The 22921-nt window shown below is 48.3% G+C and overlaps 3 protein-coding genes across 5 annotated transcripts in view; 2 read left to right on the forward strand and 1 right to left on the reverse strand.

Annotated features, from left to right (window-relative positions):
* Positions 1 to 4437: 4437 nt before the first annotated feature.
* On the forward strand, positions 4438 to 5950 carry TM4SF19 (transmembrane 4 L six family member 19). The gene is made up of 4 exons (XM_066194208.1): positions 4438 to 4649; positions 4763 to 4840; positions 5314 to 5486; positions 5737 to 5950. Exons 1-4 carry the CDS (start codon positions 4473 to 4475, stop codon positions 5921 to 5923), a joined length of 615 nt encoding a protein of 204 aa, XP_066050305.1. The 5' UTR covers positions 4438 to 4472; the 3' UTR covers positions 5924 to 5950.
* Positions 5951 to 10326: 4376 nt separating this feature from the next.
* LOC136295561 (unconventional myosin-VIIb-like) lies at positions 10327 to 17193 on the forward strand. The gene is made up of 7 exons (XM_066194209.1): positions 10327 to 10444; positions 11565 to 11671; positions 12130 to 12315; positions 13163 to 13279; positions 13929 to 14012; positions 14716 to 14820; positions 15518 to 17193. The coding sequence occupies exons 2-7, from the start codon at positions 11600 to 11602 to the stop codon at positions 15599 to 15601; spliced, it is 648 nt and encodes a 215-aa protein (XP_066050306.1). The 5' UTR covers positions 10327 to 10444; positions 11565 to 11599; the 3' UTR covers positions 15602 to 17193.
* Positions 17170 to 22921, reverse strand: part of LOC136295558 (LIM and senescent cell antigen-like-containing domain protein 2) — a 31527-nt gene continuing 25775 nt past the window's right edge. For all 3 annotated transcript variants that reach the window (XM_066194207.1, XM_066194205.1, XM_066194206.1), the window contains exons 8-10: positions 22323 to 22371; positions 22061 to 22136; positions 17170 to 21252 (exon numbers count right to left, since the gene is read on the reverse strand). In XM_066194207.1, coding sequence (XP_066050304.1) covers positions 21105 to 21252; positions 22061 to 22136; positions 22323 to 22371 — 273 coding nt within the window. In that variant the 3' untranslated portion in view covers positions 17170 to 21104. The remainder of the gene's footprint in view (positions 21253 to 22060; positions 22137 to 22322; positions 22372 to 22921) is intronic.

The raw sequence follows: 22921 nt of genomic DNA on the forward strand, positions 1-22921 counted from the left end.
AGGTTTATTTGTTGGTTTCATTCTAATGGAAGTCTGTCCCTGTGTTATATAGGGAGTTCCTGAGTTTTTCCTTAAGGATACTGGGGTAGAAGGATAGGGAGCTGTTGATGACAGCCCTGCCCAAGAAGGCTTCAGGTTGTTGTAGTGGATAAAAAATCTTGAAGTGAGACAAACTTACAGGACCTTGACAGGAAAAATTCCCGTGTGAAAACTAATAAAAAGAGGCAGAGCTAGGATTTTCCATCCTTCCCAATGAAAGGGCAGAGGAAATGGAGCTTTCTGTTCTGAAATAGAAAGTCCTCCCGGTACTGGTGGTGGCAAGGCAGAGCCTCAGTTGTGTTTGGGCTCCTTGCGACATTCCTGTTGTGGCCTGGCATGAATTGCTGAGGAGCAGGGACCCTTCTGGACTAGGACTTGGCAGGTACAGTGGAGAAACAGAAATTAAGAAATCAATTTTGGGTCATCCTCATGTTCCTGAAACAGTGGAGCTCAGCCCCTGCCACGGTCTTGAAGCTGGAAGACCCTGAACTCAGGCTAGGAAAATATTTCCAGTACCAGCTGAGTCAGGAATGTTTTTACATCAGTCTGCAGGTCAAGGAACTACAGGGATACCTCAAACTCAAAATACCTCTTGGTTTTAATTTACTTGGTTTTCCTTTCTGTAAACTTCCAGCTTTTCATGGAGTTGGTTTATCTGAACTGTAAATTCAGGTGACATTTGTAAGCCCCAAAACGAGTATTGTCCAGCATCGTGTTGGTGTTTCCTCAGTCAGTTCTAGCCACAAACGCCCTGCAGGGCTTGTCTAAGGGGATTTTGGAGGAGTCTTGGCTGAGCAGTGGCAGAAATAGATTTGCAGATGCTAAGGAGGGGAGTGGGACAGACCAGCGGGGTGCTGAACATCTTCCATGCAGGACCAAGGTGGAGGCTGGTTTGGCACAGAACGTTTCCTTCTCACCAGTCCAGACTCACCTCAGTCTCTCTGCTTCTCCTTGAAGCCAAACCGCTCTTGAAACCCAGCCTGCAGCAGTTTCCCCAGCCCCAAAGGAGTCCAGGGGAGCAGGGAAGTGAGGGCACCTCCTCAGCTGTGAGGAACCAGCAGGAGGACCTTGCCAAGCTGGAATTGTGTTGGTTGGGACCACGTTTGGCTACACCAGGACTGGGTGACTTGGCAGCGAGTTCCTTGCCTGTAGTAATTGCTGTGCTGACACTTTCACAGTTGAACTCTGGTGTGATAAAGGCGAGCACACAGCTCCTCATGTGCAGGGCTAAAATTAGCCATGTATTATGGTTATTCTTATAAGGAAAAGATCAGCAATCCAAGAAAGAGATTCACCCAGATGCTTCACACTTCCTGGCGTGGGGTTTTCTGTGGGGGATGATGGAGCAGGTCATGTGTGTGGTGGGAACCTCAGATTGCTGTGACGTAGGAAAGGCACAAGATGAGGTTGCAAAACATTTTCTTCCAGTAGAGTGAAAAATGGGTTCCCCTCTTTCTAAGTCAAAAAAAAGAGAGGAAGGAGAACTTGGACTCTGCTGATCCTGCATGTGTTGTCTGTCTTCATTTTAGAGACTAATTTGTCTTATTTAAGGGTGAAATGCCCTGAGATTAACTCAGGTGCTTGAGCACGGTGCTAATGGTGCCAAGCTCTCAGGTTCAATCCCTGCATGGGCCACTCACTTCAGAGCTGGACTCCATGATCCTGCTGGGTCCCTTCCCCCTCAGACTTCTGAGATTCTGTGACTAAAACAGGAATTCCTCTGCTGCTGCCAACTCTGATTTTCCTTTCAGAGGGGCTGTCAGATAATCTGCTCCTCCATTTATTTTTGCAAGAGGAATGGAATTGCCTGCTGTAACTGGGTTTCACCCATTCATCTTTTCCCATGTGGCTCTTGGAGGGCTCTCAAAACTCTTCTTTGAGAAGGTTCTTCCTTCTGCCTGCACAGCCCACGAGCCATTCTTCTCTTTGCTTGTGCTGCCTGTTACTCCTCTGCCAACAAAACTGCCTCATTTTTGCCATTTTTTGGTGCTAGTTTCCCTGCCTCCTGTTCTCAGATACAGAGGTCCTTCAAGTTCTGCTGATCCTGTTCCTGACCTTCTCTGTGGGAACTGGACTTTCCCTGTTGCACGTTAACTGCCAGCCATGGCAGATAGGAAATGCTGATATCTGACAACTGATAATAATTAAGATATCCTGAAATAACCTTCCTGTCTCAACCTTATTACCAAGGCATGAGATCCACACATGGTGGGGACACACTCAACACCTGAGGAGAAGACAAAGACACCTGTGAGGAAGCCAAGGTTGGAAGGCAGGAGCCAGTTGACACACAGGAATGTTTGTTCTGAAGCTTTTATTGAAGTATTAGAGAGAAAAAGATTATCCCAACATATTCACCCCAGGCTGTTCCAGGAACAACAGTGTTCATTACTCAAGCACTGGTTGAGACATTTAATGCAGAAGTGGTATAGAAGCCTTAAAATCTGAGGCTGTGCCTGTTTTGGTGAACTCTGGCAGTGTAAATTCCAAAATGGGGAAGAGCGAGGCAGAAGCGCAGCGCCAGCGTTGGCTCATCCTGCCAGTCATCCTTCCTTGGGATGGGGAGATGGAGGGTCATCATCTGGTGGGCGGCCCCTGGGGGAAGGAGGGGAGGGGAGCACACACTGAGGTGTCATAAATAGTCACCCCTGGGTGATGCCTCCAGGACAGGGCTCCTCTGAGGGGTGGACGCTGCTGCTCTGCGTGGCATCACTCCAGGTAAGCTGGGAAGTGGGGGAAAAGTTCCCCAGGCTTTGCTGGAATCTCTGTGCTTCTGGTCATGGACATGTGCTGGCAGAAGGGAGTCCTGCTTCCAGGGGCGCTGGTGGACACAGGAGCACCTGCACTGGAGCTTTGCCTCCCCTGCACAGGGGTTTGTCTGTATTGGCCGAGGAGCTGCTTGCTCAGGGGGATGTTTGGAGGGGACAGCACACCATGGGAGCTTCCCGGGGAAAGAGACCTCCTGCCATCCCCAGGGAGAGGGCATGGCTGGAGGGGAAGGAGAGTCCTTGGAGAGGTTGAGGGGAGACGTGCAGAAAGGCTCTGGCTGGTGAGAGCCCAGGCTGTGAGCTCAGAGGAGCAGGAGCTGTCCCAGAAGATGGTGGGGAGGTGGGACTCAGCAGAGGGTGCTCATGGCTGTGGGAGGAAACGACCACACACAATCCCTGGACTGCAGGCAGGATCTCACTGGGGGCAAGAGGCCCTAAATTCCCTATAACCAAGGCAGGCAGGATGGAAATCAAGAGAGGTGGAACTCCAGGATGGGTGGAGCTGATGATCCTCCTCAGGTGTCCTGGCTCATGTCCCTCCACACAGGTCTCCCAGCCCTGTTCCTCCATGCTCAGCCCTCCCCAGTGCCCTGCTGGCACTGGTGTGGCTGGTCCCCAGCAGACCCTGCTGGCCTGGTGTCCCCCAACCCCCCGGGCTGCCCTGGCTGCTCCTCCCTGGCCCTGAGGCCCAGCACAGGGGGCTGAGGCTGCTCTTCCCACAGGAACAACCACACGGTGCCGCAGCCGCTTCTGCTTTCAAAGCCAGAGCGAGCAGGGAAAAAATCACCCAGAGCAAGAAACAGCTTGACCTGGGGAACTTGTGCAATCTAGCAGGAAAGGGGAAAATGCATAAGCCCAACTTGAAGCCAAAAAACTCAGGGTAGAAAACAGCTGGGAGCCAGGAACAGCAGCAAGCCATGCAGCTTCAGCAGTCCCAGAGTGACCTGTGGACATCCTGTACAAGACGAGGGTCTTGCAGGTGCAGAAGAGAGGCAATTTTGGGCAAGGTATCATCTGGAGATGGGCAGGTGCTTTCTAGATAAACTCATAACTCAATGAGATGCCAGTGGAACTGGAGGATAGGCAATAATGTTTTCTTAATTAAATTTAATTGGTTTCTGTATACTCAGACCTACGGTAGGACTTGTGTGTGACAGGGGTGGAATTGGTGTTGGATTTGATTGGAGACTGCTGTGCTTTCACAAGCCCTGGTACAAGGATTTTGCCTCTTTCCTGGCTCCCTGCTGCTCCTTGTAAACTCTGAAAGCCAAACTGAGTTGTGGTGGGTGGTTGGCTCCCTGCAGTAACATTTTCATAGAACCTCAGACTGGTTTTTGTTGGAAGAGACCTTAAAGACCATCTTGCCCTGCCATGAGCTGGGACACGTTTTGGAAGAGCCAACCCTGCGGTCACACAGGTCTTGGGGTTTGGCGGGGGAACACCATTGCCCATTTGGCAAAGAAGTAATAGAGTTTCCATTGGAAATTGCCCTCAAGTAGGGACAGGGCCAGCTGGGTGGGCTGACACCCAAAAGCATCGCCCAGCAACTCCCACCCACCCACAGCTGCGAGATGGGCTCGGGGCGGGGAAGCCTTGGGGCGCTGCGGGGCCAAATGCAGCCCTTCCCTCTCCTCCTCTTCCTCCCCGCTCCCACGCAGGACAGCCATGTGTGTGGGGAAGTGCAGCCGGATCGTGGGGCCCTGCCTGCTGGTGCTGGGCACGCTCTCCATGGCAGCCAGCATCCTCCTGCTCTTCCCCGCTGGAGCATCCAAGTACCTGCTGGAGGGGCACATCGGCAGCCACGCCAGGGCTGTGCCGGGTGTCTGGGGAGGCGGCATCGCCGTGAGTACCGCGGGACACACCCGTCCTTCCTCCCGGGTCTGGAGCAGGCACAGAGGGATGGAGCAGGGCAGGTGGCTCCCCTTTGTCCCCCAGCTGTGTTTTTGTCCCTGCAGGTGCTGCTGGCAGCCACCCACGTCACGGCGCTGGGGTGGCAGTGCTCCGGCTGCTCCGGCTGCGGCACCCGCCACAACGTAAGCAGGGCCGGGACCCCGGCTAAAGCCGGGTGGGCGGGATGTGGCAGTGTCCCACCTCCTCCATCCCTGAGGTGGGACGCGGCAGGGATCCTCCTCTCCAGAGCCCCGTGGTGGATGGTGACGGGTCCCCCTCTCCCGTGTTAGGTCACAGACCCCTTTCTCCTGGTCCCATGGTGGGTTGTGGTGAACAGCAGGTCCTGCAGCTGAGGCAGGGCGCTGCTCTCCAGTGGCCCTGAGATGGGCCATGGCAGGGTGCCACCTCCCCAGAGGGCAGGGCTCCAGTGAGTGCTGGGATGGGCTCTGCAGGTCACTGCCTCTCCCTGCCCACTTCTGCCCATCCCACCGATGGCTCCATCCTCAGCCACAGCTGGGCAGGGGAGTTTTCCCCCCTTCCCAAACTCTGCTGACAATCTGCAGCTGCGTTCTGGATCCCCCCCTGACTCTGTGTCCCCCACGGGTGCTCCCTGCAGGCGTTCATCTCCGTGGTGCTCTCCAAGCTGGCGCTCCTGGGCGCCGCCGCCTGCTTCGTCCTGTCCGGGGTGGGGCTGACCAACGGCCCCCTCTGCCTCTACAACACCACCCAGCACGGAGCCCTCTGGGGATACCCCTTCCTGGATGCCATTGACCAGGGGCCTGATGCCAGGTGAGGGGCTGCCTCATCAATTTATTGCTAATTAAGTGATTAATTAAGGTGGGTGGGTGCTTGCTGGTGGTGGTTGATGCAAGACCCTGGTAGCTCAAGGAGTTCTCACCTTCCATGGATTTCTGCATGGTGCTTTACATCTTCATCACCCCAACCCTTCTCATCCTCTGGATGGAGGATGGGATGTCTGGGTGGTAGAAAGTGATGGGATTCTGGACCTCCTGCACCTTGTCCCCTCCCTGTCACACAGGGCTGAGAACTACCTCTACAATCGGAGAACCTGGAGCGTCTGCCTGGAGCCCGAGGGCATCGTCACCTGGCACGTGGTCCTGTTCTCCCTCCTGCTGTTCCTCAGCGTGGCTGAGATGGTGCTGGCCTTGCTCCAGATCCTCAACGGCTGCCTTGGCTGCCTCTGTGGCTTCTGTGAGGGGAAGTAGGGCCCGGTGGCAGTGCCAGGAGGCTCGCAGGAGGTGTCACTCCGGGTGTCACTTGGCTGCTGGCACACGCCACGGAGAGGGCCCAGCAGGAGCTGTGACACCAGCCTGGTGCAAGAGCCCTGTGTGAGATGGACAAGGGCCATAGGTGTCCTTGGGGGTGCCCTGGCTGTCCCTTATGTGTCCCTGGGGTGCCCTGGCTGTCCTTTAGGTGTCCCTGGGAGTGCCCTGGCTGTCCCCGAGGTGTCCCTGGGGGTGCCCTGACTGTCACCTAGGTGTCCCTGGGGTGCCCTGGCTGACCCTTAGGTGTCCCTGGGGGCGCCCTGGCTGTCCCCTAGGTGTTACTGGGGTGCCCTAAATGTCCCTCAGGTGCCCTGGCTCTCCCTTTGGTGTCCCGGGAAGTGCCCTGGGTGCCCCTGGGGGTGCCCTGGGTGTCCCCTAGGTGTCCCTGGGTGTGCCCTGGCTGTCCCTGGGGGGCCCCTGGCTGTCCCCTAGGTGTCCCTGGGGCTGCCCTGACTGTCCCTGGTGGTTCCCTGGCTGTCCCTTAGGTGTCCCTGGGGGTGCCCTTGCTGTCCCCTAGGTGTCCCTGGGGGCGCCCTGGCTGCCCCTTGGTGTCCCTGAGGGCGCCCTGGCTTTCCCCTAGGTGTCCCTGGGAGTGTCCTGGCTGTCCCTGGGGCGCCCTGGCTGTCCTTCAGTTGTCCCTGAGGGTGTCCTGGCTATCCCTAGGTGTCCCTGGGGTTGCCCTGCCTGTCCCCAAGTTGTCCCTGGGGGTGCCCTGGCTGTCCCTGGGGGCATCTTGACTGTCCCCTAGGTGTCCCTGGGGGTGCCCTGGATGTCCCTCGGGTGCCCTGGCTCTCCCTTTGGTGTCCCTGGGAGTTCCCTGGCTGTCCCTGGGGGTGCCCTAGCTGTCCCCTAGGTGTCCCTGGGAGTGCCCTGGCTGTCCCTGGGGTGCCCTGGCTGTCCTTTTGGTGTCCCTGGGTGTCACGATCCGCTCACACAAGCGGGGTTCGTGATGGTTCGTTTTAGGGATCTCAGAGCACGAAAGACACAGCGGGGGACAAACTCAGTTTACTCAATCACAAATGCACCTTTATTTAGTGCCAACAAATGCGATAGTAGGGAGAGAAAAAGAGAATAGTTAGAAAAACAGAAAAGAGGGGAAGGGGATTATAGCTACCAACATGGAGGGTCGAGTCCTCGAGGCTTTTGAAGATGCCTATAGACGCGAGTTTCTCCAGTGGGGTGATCACAAAAGTGAGCGGGGGTCTCCAGGCTTTTATAGTCCTCTCCGAAGCGACAGGCAGTTGGCCAAACAGGTGGGGGAAATCATTGCAGTGTGTTCATTTAGAGAACCCAGAACAAGTCGGTCGTCAGCAGGTACAGCGTCAACTAGTACAAGTCAGCAGGTGCAGTGTCAGTAGGCACAGTCACTTCACCGTGACTTGCCCATTGTTTCTGCTCAGGTTCTGATGTTCCGATATGGGTGCTGGGTGTTTCCATCGAACACACCTGCAGGCAGCACTTGGCCAACATCCCACCTCAGCCAGGCCAGAACTCCTGTACTGAGATTTTAAAGTCACTTTTAAGGGTTTCAGTCTCTGTCCTTGATGATGGTCGTGAGGCAGATGAGGGATCTTCACACCGTCTCTTACACTGGGGGTGCCCTGCCTGTCCCTAAGTTGTCCCTGGGGGTGCCCTGGCTGTTCCTGGGGTGCCCTGGCTGTCCCCTAGGTGTCCCTGTGGGTGCCCTGGATGTCCCTCGGGTGCCCTTGCTCACCCTTTGGTGTCCCTGGGGGTGCCCTGGCTGTCCCTTGGTGTCCCTGGGCGTGCCCTACCTGTCCCTTAGGTGACCCTGGGGGCGCCCTGGCTGTTCCTGGGGGTGCCCTGGCTGTGCTTGGGGTGCCCTGGCTTTCCCCTAGGTGTCCTTGGGGGTGCCCTGGCTGTCCCCTAGGTGTCCCTGTGGGACCCCTGCCAGTCCTCTAGGTGTCCCTGGGTGTGCCCTGGCTGTCCGTTAGGTGTCCCTGGGGTGCCCTGGCTGTCACTTAGGTGTCCCTGGGGTGCCCTGGCTGTCCCCTAGGTGTCCCTTGTGGTTCCCTTGCTGGCCCCAAGGTGTCCCTGGGGGTACCCTGTCTCTTCCTGGGGGTGCCCTGGCTGTGCCTTAGGTGTCCCTGGGGTGTCCTGCCTGTCCCTAGGTTTCCCTGGGTGTGCCCTGGCTCTCCCTAGGTGTCCCTTGGGGTGGCCTGGATGTCCCTGGGGGTGCCCTTGCTGTCCCCTAGGTGTCCCTGGGGGTGCCCTGACTGTCCCGTAGGTGTCCCTGGGGGTGCCCGGGCTGTCCCTTAGGTGTCCCTGGAGGTGCCCTGTCTGTCCCCTTGGTGTCCCTGAGGGTGCCCTGCCTGTTACTGGGGTGCCCTGACTGTCCCGTACGTGTCCCTGGGGGTGCCCTACCTGTCTCTTAGGTGTCCCTGGGGTGCCCTGGCTGTCCCCTTGCTGTTCTGGGGAGTGCCCTGCCTGTACCCTTGGTGTCCCTGGGGGCGCCCTCGCAGTCCTCTACGTGTCCCTGGGCGTCCCCTGGCTGTCCCCTAGGTGTCGCTGCGGGTGCCCTGGCTGTCCCCTAGGTGTTCCTGAGGGTGCCTTGTCTGTCCCTTAGGTGTCCCTGGGGGTTCCCTGGCTGTCCCCTGGCTGTCCCCTGGGTTTCCCTGGGGGTGCCCTGGCTGTGCATGATGTGCCCTGGCTGTCCCCTATATGTCCCTGCGGGTGCCCTGGCTGTCCTTGGGGTGCCCAGGCTGTCCCCTAGGTGTCCCTGGGGGTGCCCTTGCTGTCCCCTAGGTGTCCCTGGGTGTGCCCTGGCTGTCCCCTTGGTGTCCCTGCGGGTGCCCTGGCTGTCCTTGGGGTGCCCAGGCTGTCCCATATGTGTCCCTGGGGTGCCATGGCTGTAACCTAGGTGTCCCTGGGAGTGCCCTAGGTGTCCCTGGGGGTGCCCTTGCTGTCCCCTAGGTGTCCCTGGGTATACCCTGCCTGTCCCCTCGGTGTCCCTGGGGGAGCCCTGCCTGTCCCCTAGGTGTTCCTGGGGGTGCCCTAGCTGTCCCCAGGATGTCGCTGGGGGTGCCCTGGCTGTGCTTGGGGTGACCTGGCTGTCTCCTAGGTGTCACTGCGGGTGCTCTGGCTGTCCCCTAGGTGTCCCTGGGGGTGCCCTGGATGTCCCCTAGGCGTCCCTGGGGGCACCTTGGCTGTCCCCTAGGTGCCCCTGGGAGTGCCCTAAATGTCCCTCGGGTGCCCTGGCTCTCCTTTTGGTGTCCCTGGGAGTGCCCTGGCTATCCCATAGGTGTCCCTGTGGATGCCCTGGCTGTCCTTAGGGTGCCCTGGCTGTCCCCTGGGTGTCCCTGGGGGTGCCCTGGCTGTCCTTGGGGTGCCAAGTCTGTCCCCTAGGTATTCCTGGGGGTGCCCTGGCTGTCCCTTATGTGTCCCTGGGGTGCCATGGCTGTAACCTTGGTGTCCCTGGGAGTGCCCTGGCTGTCCCTGGGGGGCCTCTGGCTGTCCCCTAGGTGTCCCTGGGTATACCCTGACTGTCCCTGGTCGTGCACTGCCTGTCCCCTAGGTGTCCCTGGGGGAGCCCTGGCTAACCCTTAGGTGTCCCTAGGGGCACCCTGGCTGTCCTTGGGGTGCCCTGTCTGTCCCGTAGGTGTCCCTGGGCTGCCCTTGCTGTCCCCTAGGTGTCCCTGGGGGTGCCCTGACTGTCCCGTAGGTGTCCCTGGGGGTGCCCGGGCTGTCCCCTAGGTGTCCCTGAGGGTGCCCTGGCTGTCCCTTAGGTGTCCCTGGCACGCACTTGTTTTCCCAGCCTTGACCGTACTTCCAGCCATTATGTTCTCACCCAGGAACATACATGAAGACATTCAGTATTCTTATTTCTTCCTCTCCTCTGGGTGACAAGAGTCTTGTTATCTCATAGACATTTGACGTGGGAACAAACACCAAAATCCAGACTCTGTGTCAGAACATCGCTTCCAAATTGCAGCTGCACTCCTGGGAAGGTTTCAGCCTCTTTGTGAAGATTGCAGACAAGGTAACTCCTTGACTCTGGCAGGGTAGCCAGACTTCCCCTCCTCTCTTATTTATTTACCAGACCACCTGAACAACTGTATGAAGCCAAGGACCAGAGCAGGTGATTACTGCTTCTGCCTTACTGAGGGGATACAACCTGAACTTGAACTTTAGCACCTGACAATTATTTTCAGTCTCTTGAAGGGGCTGGATGGAGATGCAGGGTTTCTATCATTCTTCCTCCTCCTATTTTTCTACTTTTTTCCTCCTATAATTCTACCCTCTGACTGCAGACAGGGAAAGAAAATTCAGCCTGATACTTGGGTATGTGGCACAGGCAGTATTTTATATGATGTGCTAACCCCTCCTTTCTCTCCTTCATTGCTTGGCCTCTGCAGGTGATCAGTCAGAATGAAGCAGACTACTTCTTTGACTCACTAAGGCAGGTGACAGACTGGAACAGAAGGAATAAACCAGGAAAAGACGGTAAGGAGAATGCCAGCATGACAAGAAGCTGCATGAGAGGCTGTGTTGAACTGGAAAGCAGCTGATCCATCCAGTAGGATTCACTCCATCTTGGGAAGTATTTAGCAGAGTCTTGTACTGTTTTTTGTTTGTACATACATGGTTACTGCATGCACCAGCAGCAAGATCCAGTGATCTGATGCAGCCAAGCAGTGGCTATCAAAAACACCAGAACATTTCAGGGGGTGGGGGGAATCTCTCCAGAATTTAAAATTGGTAAAAAATATTGTTGACCTGTTGTATCCAAAACACACAGCTGGATACATGCAAGTTAGATAGGTTGATCCTCAAATAGTAAGAATCAGCCAACACACGCAAAAAGGTTCTTTACAGAGGGTCACTCACATTTCTTGGGTTGTTAGAAAATTTCTAACCAGGTTATTACCTGGTGATACCCAAACACAAGTTATGTTGTCAAGGAACCACTTGCTAGAATAGAACAATACTGTTCTATTACATTCTTCTATAGAACAATGTAATACTAATAACAGCAATTCCTTGCACTTAATCGTCCCATGGATAATATACCCTACCTCCCCCATGGATAACAAACATTTTGAAATCTACATCACTCAAACTCCACTCAAATTTCATATCAATTTGTCCTGACCTTTGTGTATTTCAGGACAGCTGAGGTTCAACTCCCTGAAGCTCTATGTATCTAAGACTTTCTAACTTCTCTCAGCTGATGTAGCTGCTAGGAGCTCTGAAAATCACAGTAAAAAGATGTGGGTGTACTAAATCACAATTCATTTGTGGAAGCACAGCCATCAGAGGATGCACTCACATGGGTGTAAGAGAATTTGGGTGTACTGAATCAGCAGGCAGCTGTCATGAGCACCAATAACAAACAATGGCAGTCCCTCAACTTCTCCTCCATCTGATCATTGCATGAGCAGTGTCCAGGAACTGAAAACTAAGAATTTTTGCCATTCAAAATGGCTTTCTGTGTTGTTTTGTTAGTAATTTTGTTTGTTACTATTAAAACCGTAATTACTTTTCTGAAGAAATTCACAAGTCATTTAAAAACCGTAGAACTGTCAGTGGCACAAAGAACACTAACAAGACCTGATCTCCTTAGGGGCTGCTCTGTCTGTGGCATATGAGGTGTACTTCATGAGAAAGCTGTGGCTGAATGTCATTCCTGGCAAAGATCTGAAAGCTGATACCATTTTCCATTATCACCAGGTAAGCAACTCCCTAAAACAGAGGTAACTTGTGATCCAAGAAATACTCCTGAGAAATTAAGTCTGTAGGAGCATTACTGTCTCCTTCTCGAAGGCCTGCACTACAGAGCCTCCAGAGGAATGCCTCCTCCAGAGGGGGGCACAGCTCAGCCTCAGACAGATTTATTTCTCAGTGTTGACACCTCAGCTATACTGAACATGTTAAGAGTACAGCTCCTTTACCTCGTTGTGCTGTGGAAATGCTCGTCTTGCTCCATAAATCAGAGAATCACAAAAAGCTCTGGGTTGGAAAGGATCTTTAAAGATCATCCAGAGAATCTTCAGAAGGAACCAAAAATTCTTGGAATATTCTTGGACTGTGTTTGGCAAGACTTGGGTCCTGACCTCACAAATTTAGAACGTGTAAGTCAGTGTTTGCTTTAGCCCATTCTGCCTGGATTCAGAGCTGGTCTCTTCCAGGAGCTGCCAAAGTACCTCAGAGGCTACCACAAGTGTTCCAAGGATGAAGCTGTGCAGCTGGCAGGGCTGATTTATAAAGCACACTACAACAATGACCGCACACAGCTGGCAGCCATCCCCAAAATCCTGAAGGAGCTGGTGCCAGACAATCTGCTCCGAGCTGTGTCACCAGATGAATGGAAGAAGGTAAGAACATCAGCTTTCATTAGTCATATTACATATACAGAGCTTTAGTAAACACATTGAGTCACACTACACGTTTGATCTAATGGTCTTTGAAAGTACTGTGGAGGAATAGTAGTGGATATTGCTGGATTTGCCAGCAGGATAGCAAAAGGATTTGCCTCCTACAGTCTAGATTTTACATACTCTACCAAAATTCTGAACAACATCTGCAGGCCTGGATGGCTTATCTGAAGTGTGCATCTTTCTTGGAGATACTAATCTATTTCCAGTGCCCAGAAAAAGAGTTAGAGATAGAAGAGTCAGTGAAAGGACTTGGGAGTTGAGGATATTGGACAGAAGTAGAAAATTAAGGTGTCTCAGAGGTTATTTCTTGGCACCAAATCAATCTCCTTGCACCATGTCATGCTACTTATGGCAAAAGGCTCTTTTATCCACAAAAAGGGCAAGGAAATTTCAGCAGTTATCACTTAAGTCTCTGCTGAGGAAAACACAGGACATTCTTTCAAATACAAAGGGAAAATTCACCCTTCATTTTTTAGCCAAATATGTAATACTGTGGAGTGTTGAACACTGGTTGAGTTTTATCTCCCATTGCCCCTCTGCCCTGAAGTCCATTTCCTCAGGCTGCTGGGCTTCCTTCACCCAGCAGGGGAATAAGGAACACTGGAGGGCCCTGGCTTTACTTTCCCCCATGGCATGGCAGCTGTTTTCATTTTCAGTTTTCTGCTGCAGGGGCAAAAAGCCTGATCGTGGTGATGAGTTGATGCTGTCTTTAGTGCGAAGGCTAGGCATTGGAAACTTGCCTGTCTCCAACTCAACTGGCTTTGTATCCTCTCTTCCTAAACAGAGCATTACTGCAGCATACAGTAAACACGAAGGAAAAACTGTGGATGAGGCCAAGGTTGCTTTCTTGAAAATGATACACCGGTGGCCGACGTTTGGATCAGCCTTTTTTGAAGTGAAGGTAGGTTTGAAGGCCTGTGTGAGTGGATTTGGTAGTAGATCAGTATCAAGGGATACAGACTGACTATAATTCCAAATCTGAAAGTAAAAATACATTATAAAGTTGAATTCCTGTAATCTATTGAGGAAAATTCAGTTCCTTCCAAGTTGGGAGATGGATTCTTTATCCATTCTGAACTATGCTTGTTGTTTACCAGCAATGTTGTTGCTCTAGTTTTAACACCTCTCCTACAATTGTGTAGTAGCTGTAGGGGGCTCAATTGTCCTGTCATTGCTCTCCACAAGAAAATGCTCCCAAATCTTATCTCTTTGGCGACTCTTCCCTCAGAACAGAACTGTACCAATCCTCTCTTTCTGGAGTGGATATCACCCAGGAATAATTTCCCATGTGTTACCTTTAATTTCTCCTCACTAGGCTCTTAAATGGTTTGCAATCAATCATTAAGCCTGTTAGCAGAAAGCAAAGTAAATAATGGACCTGATTCTGCTGTCATGTAGCATTTGCTCAAGTCATCAATATGTTGCCAAAATGTTTCAGTATTCATTTGGGAAAGAGAACAAGAAGACTGGACATTGTTAAAGGTCACTAGGCCCCTGATACAGATAATTTCTCAATTTTCTGCTCATTTTGCTGTGTTACTCATTTACAGCAAGCCTCGGAGCCCAATTTCCCAGAGATTGTACTGATTGCAATCAACAAGCAAGGAGTCTCACTGATACATCAGAAGACAAAGGTAACAGCTGCTTCTCACAAGTCCATGTAAGGAAGGATTGGATGGACCCTGCTAATTTAGGGACAGTGACGTTCCTTGCCCAGGAATGGCAGGAGGGGACAGAGGCTCTCTATTGATTTTCTGTGTGAAACTGAAGAAAATGTTACTGCCTCAAATCACTTGTTTGCAGTTTCTACACTGGAAAGAAATAGGACAGAGCATCTCTAAAATAGGCATGGGAATCATGATAGACCTGGTAAGGTGGTAAGATCAGGAAGATGGATGGGCAGTGCACGCAGGAACCTGCTTCAGAAAAATGCTTTGCAGGAAGCCCCAGCTGTCTAAAAGATCAGGCTGAATGGCCATGTTTAGCTGCAGTCTAACCCCAACAGTCTGGTCTTACCAAGTTCTCAGGAAAAGGGAGTATCACTATTTGCTTTCAACAATGAAACAAATTAAAACCTAGTTTTAGATCATTGTAAATCTAATGGATAAGGCAAAGATCAATATATAATGAAAGGAGGTCTCATTAGTGTGATTAAGAATTACCTGTTTGGTGAAAACACAATATACCACTAATCTGGATGCAAGAACTACCTTGATCCATTATTTTCATAGAAGAAGTGGGAAAGAACAAGAATTCTCTAGCTCTATAAGTTTTCTTATGTAACAGCCTGTTTTCATTTGAGAAATGTTCTATAAATCAGTTTGTTTCCCCTTGCAGGATATTTTAGTAGTCTACCCCTTCAATAAAATCTCCAACTGGAGCAGTGGGAGCACGTATTTTCACATGACACGAGGAAACCGGCTCTTATGTGAGACATCTCTGGTAAGAAGAGTTCTGCCAACTTAGACACAACAAAATCCTAATTTTTCCTTTCCAACCAGGACTGCTACAAAAGATGGTGCGAAACCCAATAAATACCAGTGCAGATACAAAAAGCATTCACTGCCGTGTCAATAAAATTTACAACTGGTTTCCAAATTCCTCCCATACATCAAAATTCTATCTGTCTGAGAAGTTAAGACGGCAAAGCTGCATAAGAGGCTTTTTGTCTTGCATGTCTGCCTCCAGTTATGTAGTAATGCTGCCCTTGTAAGACTTCATATTTTCCAGGGAGTGGTATCACCTCTTAAACAATTGGTTTCAGACAATTCACAGTCTCAGAGAATAATCACTGTATTAATATTTAAAAGTGGGTTTGTAAAGGTAACAAAAACAATTAAAGGCTAACTACTCTGACAGAAAGACTTGGATTCTTAAATACAAGATTCTTAAGTACAAGTCAAGCTACAGAGTCAATACCAAGGAGACAGTAGAGCTATGCTCTGTAAAGTTTTTGAAATCTATGAAAAGCAGATGGAGGAATGGATAAATTAAAACAGTGGCAGATATTGAAAGAGAAGATGTTCATGCAAGGAAGAACGTGAGAAGATGATAAACGAGGGAGGAAATGATAGTTATTTTTGCTTCTGGAGCTCCCTGAAAGATTTAAGACTTTTTTTTTTTTTTTCTTTCCTGACAGGGTTACAAAATGGATGACCTACTAACATCCTACGTACACCTGCTCATGAATGCTGTAAACAAGCAAAAGAATGTCCCAGCCTGACAGTGGAAATAGAGCCCATGACCTGTACTTGTGCCAAACTACCTGTAATTTCATATCCCAGAAGAAATGCCATTTCTAAAATACTAATCTTGATGAGCGATCTTCTGATCACACACTGAATGAACTGAGTTGCTGAAATACTACAAGAGAAGCTCAAATGAGCATGTGCTTTCATGTATCTGTAACACTTCTGTGTTATATGTAGTATGAGAATTCCATTCAGATACTGGATTTAGAGAAACTTTAGATGGACTTTTATGTTCTATGGGAGTGGGGAAACCCTGTGAAGGCCCTTTCTAATAGCCTGAATCTCCTCCATTCAAAGACACACACACATTAAGAGCTGTCTTCCTTTTGGAAAGAAAATTCCCCTTATTGTATATGCTCTTACCAAATACACAAACTCCAAGAGTCTTTGGAAACAAAGGTAATGTAATTTTTTTCCTCCTACTGGCAATTCTAAGAGCGGAGAGATGCCCTTTAGTAGTAGATAACTGGACACTTTGAAAGGGAAGATGCTGGGTTTCATCCTCTGGTCCCTAGGTTACATGCTGCACATTACAGTAAACTGACAACCGATTACTGTCAGAATGTAACTGTCCTTCCTGCATGCTGCTAAACATGCAGGCTGTCCCCTGACTGACCACAGCTTTGCTTAAATTAAATTGTATTTTCTCCCACATTATAATGCTCTTGGAAACTTAACAACCGCTTTCTACTGTGCAGTTTCTAATAAGATCTGAAATGAGTGTGGGGTTTGGGTCCATCAGTTTCAGTTGCTCCTATTTCAAGATATAGATGAACTATTCAGTGCAAGTCAGAATTGAAGAACTCAGTCTAACAGAGGTCTCTTGAAAAGAGACTTTTCTGCTCTACAAAAATGTTCTGTTTGGAGTTATGCAGACATTCCTTCACGAGACAAGAATAATAGCTTTAATTTGTCCTGATCTTTTCTGCTTCCTGTTTAGCAGACAGTTTGAGTGGTAAAATTTGATTCAGAATTGTTCATCTCTTAAGAACTTTGCAGAAACACAGCTTTGGTGCCACAAGAACCAGAGTGTGCTGCAAATGTGTAAAGCAGATACAGACTATGGTGGGAGGCAGCCTAGCTGCTTTCCCCTAAGAACAAGTACTCCTCCCTCACTCCCAATGAAACATGAACATGTCTTAAAGCATTTCCACCAAGTTCCTTGAGACACAATCTGGCAGTGCTAGAAAAGCAGCTCTGCCTGATCTCTCAACTTTGCCAATGGATGCACAATGGTTCTTTTGTTCCCTCTGACATGTGTGTACAAAATTCAAATGCGGGTGGGAATTTTGTATACGAGTGGCAGGGAAGAGCCCCACTCTCTTTGTGCATCTAAACAAGTGCCAGACCTGTCCTAATAGCTGATATTTTTGCAAGCAGTAAGATGCTCCTGCTGTAATGTCCATTGCTGGCAATGGAAACACTGGAGTCTACTTACCCAGAGTGGTTTTGTCACCCAGTGTCTGATCTAACTAAGTAGCTATAAGTGAGAAATGTTCAACACTTCACCTGTACAAAAAGAAATTTTGCAGCCAAACTGTATTGTTTCTGGTTTTTAAATAAAGACTGCAGAAAATCAACCACAGTGTCTTTTTTTAACCAAGAAAAGTGAATGTTTGCTCCAGATCCTTGTAAGCTAAATCTGCCGATATCCACTATATTCTGTAAATGACCATAGCATCCCATCTGCTCATCACATTGTACACAGTTTGTACAACACAGCCACTAAAAGGATGATACCCCTTTCTGCACATCCTCATCAACCAACACCACCACAGAAGCAGCACAAGTCCAAAACATGAATTCACCATAACAGTGCCTCAGGTTTTGGCAATCCCAGAGTTCCTCAGAGTGGGTAATCGTCTCTGGCTAAGCACTGAAAACATGGTATTAACTGGACACTATACAATTTTTTCCTTTTTTTTTTTTTGTTGTGTAAATATTTAAAATGTATTACAGTTAACTTTAATACAAGAACATACAAAGGCACAGTATTACAGCATTTCAATCTACAATCATGTGTTTTGGTTAGACAGCTCAAACAATGTGTGATAAAGTGAGAGCTCTACACAGTGCAGAATCCATCAAGGCCCGAACCAAGGCAGGGAGCTGCTAATTCTTTTCTCAGTCTAATACCCTCAGCACTTAACAGTGCTTTACAGGCTAGTATAACCACATTTATTACATGCTTGCCTGCAATCTATTTCTTCCCCATCCAATCACTTCTGAAAGAATGTCAGTTGTATCATCTAATACCAACCATGCCAGGAATTCTCTGCACGAAAGGCTGGACCACTGTTTGCCAGCATTGCACAGACTGCTGTAAAAAGACCAGGATGCATATCCTAGAGAGGGGATTAGTGCCATGAAGAAAGACTGCAAGTGATTAGCATACCCTTTGAATACAAACAAGCCTCACATACCATGCTTTCTAAAAGCAAAGCCATTTTCAAGTGTACTCAGTGAGTGTCAGTGATTTTAATTAGGTATAAATATGACTGTAAACTATAAATGTATAGTATGAGACAATATCTTTTATTAAGTGTAGATTTCTGAGCCAAGTTCAACCTTCATCTCTACTCTCCAGTGGTGTGATGCCTAGGAAGAATTTGGCCAGCAGGTCTATTTACAGCAATGGAAAAAAGCATGCAGCTTATTTCTTACTGATACCTTGACTATATTTATTAATAAGAGAACAAAACCCAACCTGTCAGCCTACCAAGGCACTAAGGAGAACTTATGAGTTTGAACTATATTCTACTTGGTTTTGAAAAAGTAGACTGACAGAAGTAGGGAAAGATGCATTTTTAAAGTCATATATAGAGAGAGATCAGGGATTACAATTATGTTTTCCACCAATTAATTTTGTGGAATGTCCTGAAGATAAGGACATATTCCAAATCCTAGAGAACTGAACAGCTTATCAAAGAGAATGATATCAACTCTCCTTTGAACTCTGAAGTTTTCTAGGTCTGCCAAATTTCTAACATGAGACAAGGTGAAAGCACACACTAAATCTTTACTGGCAGCACAGAACTAATGCCATTCACCTTCACATGCATGCATTTTCCATTGCTGAATATGAGAGTGGCTGCTGAAAGACTATTACCTACTGGCTGCTAGTTACTTAGTCCTTCCATATTTACCAGGAATGTGTGGTTGTGTGTTCCTCCACCACTTCCCAGGAGGCTGGGGATACACAGCTGCTCAGATTCAGCATTAGCCATGGCCTGTGACTGAGATTACAGGAACAGACCAGGATGTTTTATGCTGAGGAGAATCTGCATAACAGACTGAGATGCACCTAGGACAGAACTTCAAGGGGTTTATGCTGTGGCAAAATGCTAAACAACACGTTTGATTATAAATGGGGGTCTTTGCAGGGCCACACTACTGCATCAAAAGACATGCTGTTCTTTATGCCCTTAACTCAAAGACCATTTTAAGGCTGGTGAGAGAACAGTGAATAGCCACATGCTCTCCTAAAGCAGTGACACAAACAGCTACTATTACTGGAATCTACAATGCAAATTGGTCAGGAGAAAATGAAAGAGTTTACTGCTAAAATTAGGCCTATCCCCTCATCACTGTTAGAGTGGATATACTATAACCAGTTAAAAGATTGCAGTAACTTACAGCAACAAAAAGCAAAGCAGCTGAGGGACAGGGAGTTAGTAAAGGCAGTGAAGATCTAAGAGATGGTCTCCCATGTGTGATTCTGATCAGTTATCCAGGATTTCCCACCACTGCTTTGGTATACTGGTGCAGTTCCACGGGTATTGATCCAGCAAGCATGGTAACACAATTCTAAGGTAGACTATTGCCCCAATCCAATTGCTGCTCACAAATACAAAAAGTGGGGAACCTTTAACTTCTTGCTACCTAATCCACCTGTGGCTGTAGGGCCAACTGCTGTGTTCATTTGACCAACTAAACCAGCCACTTTTTGGAAGATTTAATCATGCAAAGGACAGTAGTCCTCCAGTGTTTGTCAGCCTTGCAAGAGGGCAGGTACAGTCTCACAGCTGCTCATGGAAAGGGATTTTCAGGCTGCTCAGCTTAGTTCAGCACAAGCAAGTATGGGGGTCACCTCCAGAGGACTCAGAAGCTCACTGGGATCAAATATCGTGTGGGTGGGCTCAGGAACAGCCCTGCTGAAGGCTCACCTCTAAAGAAGTATTGAGAATATACAAAACCAGTAAATTTCTCAGCACCTTCAGTTGTGGTAGCAGAGACAGTAGAACCAGTGAAACCTTACTGGTGACAGGCAAATTTACAGAGAAGGACTTGAGATGTTAGCATCGTGTCTGAGGTCCTCTCCTTAAGTACACTCAGATCTCAAAAAGAAAGATGAATGGCACTCTTATTTGGCTAAAAATTTTAAGAAAAACGGGGGGTTTTCTGCATTTGCTACAAACTGTAAACATTAGAAACTCCTTCACGTAATTGTGTTTTCTGGAGCATGACCAACAAGCATATACTTGGCTGGCAAATAAAGTGAGAATGGGAAAACTGAAGTGCTTAAATTGTCACCATATTATTTATTCTATTTCTTTATGCAGAAGAGAAACCAATGCTCCAGCCACACTGCCTCAATAAATATCAGCTATGCCAAGGGACAGGACATGCTTTGTGTTGACCAGCAGAAGCTCTACCAGCCATGTAGCAGTAGAGAACAGAGAAAAATTAGTGTCAGATCTAATGAGATATTTAGTTTCCCATGGCCACCTTCTCCTTAACGAGAGGCCAACTGCTCTGAATAGGCTCACATGGCCTTGATAGCTGAAATCTAAGTGCTGGGCACGGAAGCAGCAAAGGAAACTTCTCAGCCGTCTTAACACTGGGCCTAAGTGGGCAGTGCAGAAGCCATATCTATTGGTTCCTGGTCTTGTGTCTGGTTAACCTACAAACCAGAAGGACTGGGATATGGGATAGGGCACCCATATATTCTCTGCAGGAATCTGCAGAAAGACCAGAACTTTTCAAATGTAGTGAAGAATGACAACTTTCAGACTATTTGCCTGTAGATTAAAAAACCTAAAAATTGCTTCACCCAGAGTAAAAAGAAAAATTCTGATACTCTTGATTGAAAAAGAGCAAATCTGACATTTCTTCCAACCCTACATTTAACCATTTTCTCTAAATTCCTTAGACTAGAGGAGTGGAAAGAGTAGTACAGTTCAACTGAGGAAGGAAGTTGTTCAACTGTGTATAACCCCTCAAAGGCAAAATGCAATATTAGTAGCAAATTAACAATCAGCCTGCGTGCTGCTCAAGCAGAAATCATATTCCTCTTCCTGCCAGTGTTAAGACAATTGCCTGAGAAAAGAGACAGTCTAGATGCAAGAGACATCACCAGAAGCAGGGGAAGGTACTAATCTTTGGTTCCACTTTTTAGTAATTGCTTCTGTAATCAACAGCTGCAGTGAGCAGCAGCTTGTGTTAAGAGTGCAGTCAGGAGACTGACAGACCTGTTTAAGAAGAGTTTAAATCTAAAGCTTTAGGATGGATCTTCTTGGATGCCAGCTCTGACAACTTCTTCAGACGTTTCTTCAGCTCCAGAGGGAATTTCTCATAGCACTTCTTGCACACAGGCTTCATGTCAAACTCCACAAATTTATTCCTTTAACACAAAGAACAGTTATTAAAATGCTATTTGCAAACCATATGCCTCACTAATTCAAATCTCCACGCATCTGTATCAGTGCTGTTGCAAGTGTCCTATTCCATTTATAAAACAACTCGTTTCCTCATTTGGTGATGCAAGTACAGAGACTGGGTACTTATCAGTGAACTGAGGTCTTTAGTAGTCCTAAGTAAATAAGGAGCATGATTTTGCTATATATCTGCATGTAACAGTCTAGAATAATAATTCTGTTACTGTAGAATGCAAGTGTCACTTCACAGGTCCCCTTTGAGATGAATTAAAGCTCCTTTATATGGCCAGTGGAGCCAACCCAGCAGAGTAGGATAAGGGTTTGAACCTGAGAAAGGAAAAATGTAGGATTGCTTTTTTTTCCGTACCTCTTCTAGGTATTTGAGGTAAATAGCACAGTATTTTATTTCAAAATAATCTCTGCAACGGCAAATATTGTCATTGAGGGGAGCAACCACAGTCAAGGAGACATGGAGGCTGCAGGTTGCTCAGGACAAGCAGCTCCTCAAAGTTTAGAGCCTTCCCTCCGTACTGCTGAATGACTCCTCTTACCCAACCGCCTTACAGAACAGATTAATGAAGGAAAATATATCAGAGAGGATGCTGAGTGCCAGCTCCCTTACAGAGCTGAAATCAGTGGAATTACAAGCACCTGCCCCCACAGAGAAAAGGTATACTGGCCTTCAGAAGGGCAGTGGCTCATGGCTCCTCCAGGCTGATACCCTGCCTTAGGGGCAAATGTCCCACACGGTCCAAAATATTAACACTGACTTACTTCAGTGTGAGCTTGACGTTGCAAGTGGAGCAGGAGAAGCAATTCACACACCAGGCCTTGTTAAGAGCTGATACCACTGCAAAAGTAAAAGCACCAAGTAAGAGGAAACTGACGGATTATTTGAATTCAGATTTATACCCAAATTCAAACGAGGCCAGATGTGAAAACAAACACGGTTGTCTTGCAACTGTGGGACTGCAACAGCTGCACTAACAAATGAAAAAAGGACAGCAACCCAAAACAAGGAGAGAACAAATCTTACCATCTCCCTCTATCACGTGGCTGCAGTTGTAGCAGACATCTCCAAAGAGCTGCACAGAAAAAGAAATAAGAACAGAAACTCATGCTGCTAACTACTCATGGTCCCCAAATTACACAGCTGGTGTGAACATTAAATACTAATAATCAAAGAATTCCCAGATACAGCAGCGGCCCCCAAATATAGCAATTTAAATCATCTGAATAACTTCTCATACACTTGCCAAATAGTCTATGTTCCTCTGGATCTCACACCAGTAAATACTACAAAACCTTTTTTGTTAATGCCTCACACTCTAGTACTGTTACGGGATCTTACAGTCCTGTATATGTGGCAACTGGAGAAGAAAGGATGGGTACAGTATTATGCTTAGTATACACAAACATCTCCTGATGCTCAACAAACACCAAAATAGAACTACTGCTAAAGTACAGCTACTATCAGAGCAGCAACACTTACCTCTAATGAGAGTCATTTATCTGACAGAAGAAAATACCAAACCAAAAAGTTGTTCAGTTGAATCACACTGAGAAATGAGGTTTGATTGGCTTTTCTAGTTTTTTTTTTAATTGATCTATTTTTCTGTGTTTTAGACAACACAA

The sequence above is a fragment of the Chamaea fasciata genome, unplaced genomic scaffold (genome assembly GCF_029207755.1).
Source record: "Chamaea fasciata isolate MVZ Bird 193981 ecotype frontalis unplaced genomic scaffold, bChaFas1.0.hap1 SCAF_11, whole genome shotgun sequence".
In the NCBI taxonomy this organism is placed as follows: Eukaryota; Metazoa; Chordata; class Aves; order Passeriformes; family Sylviidae; genus Chamaea; species Chamaea fasciata.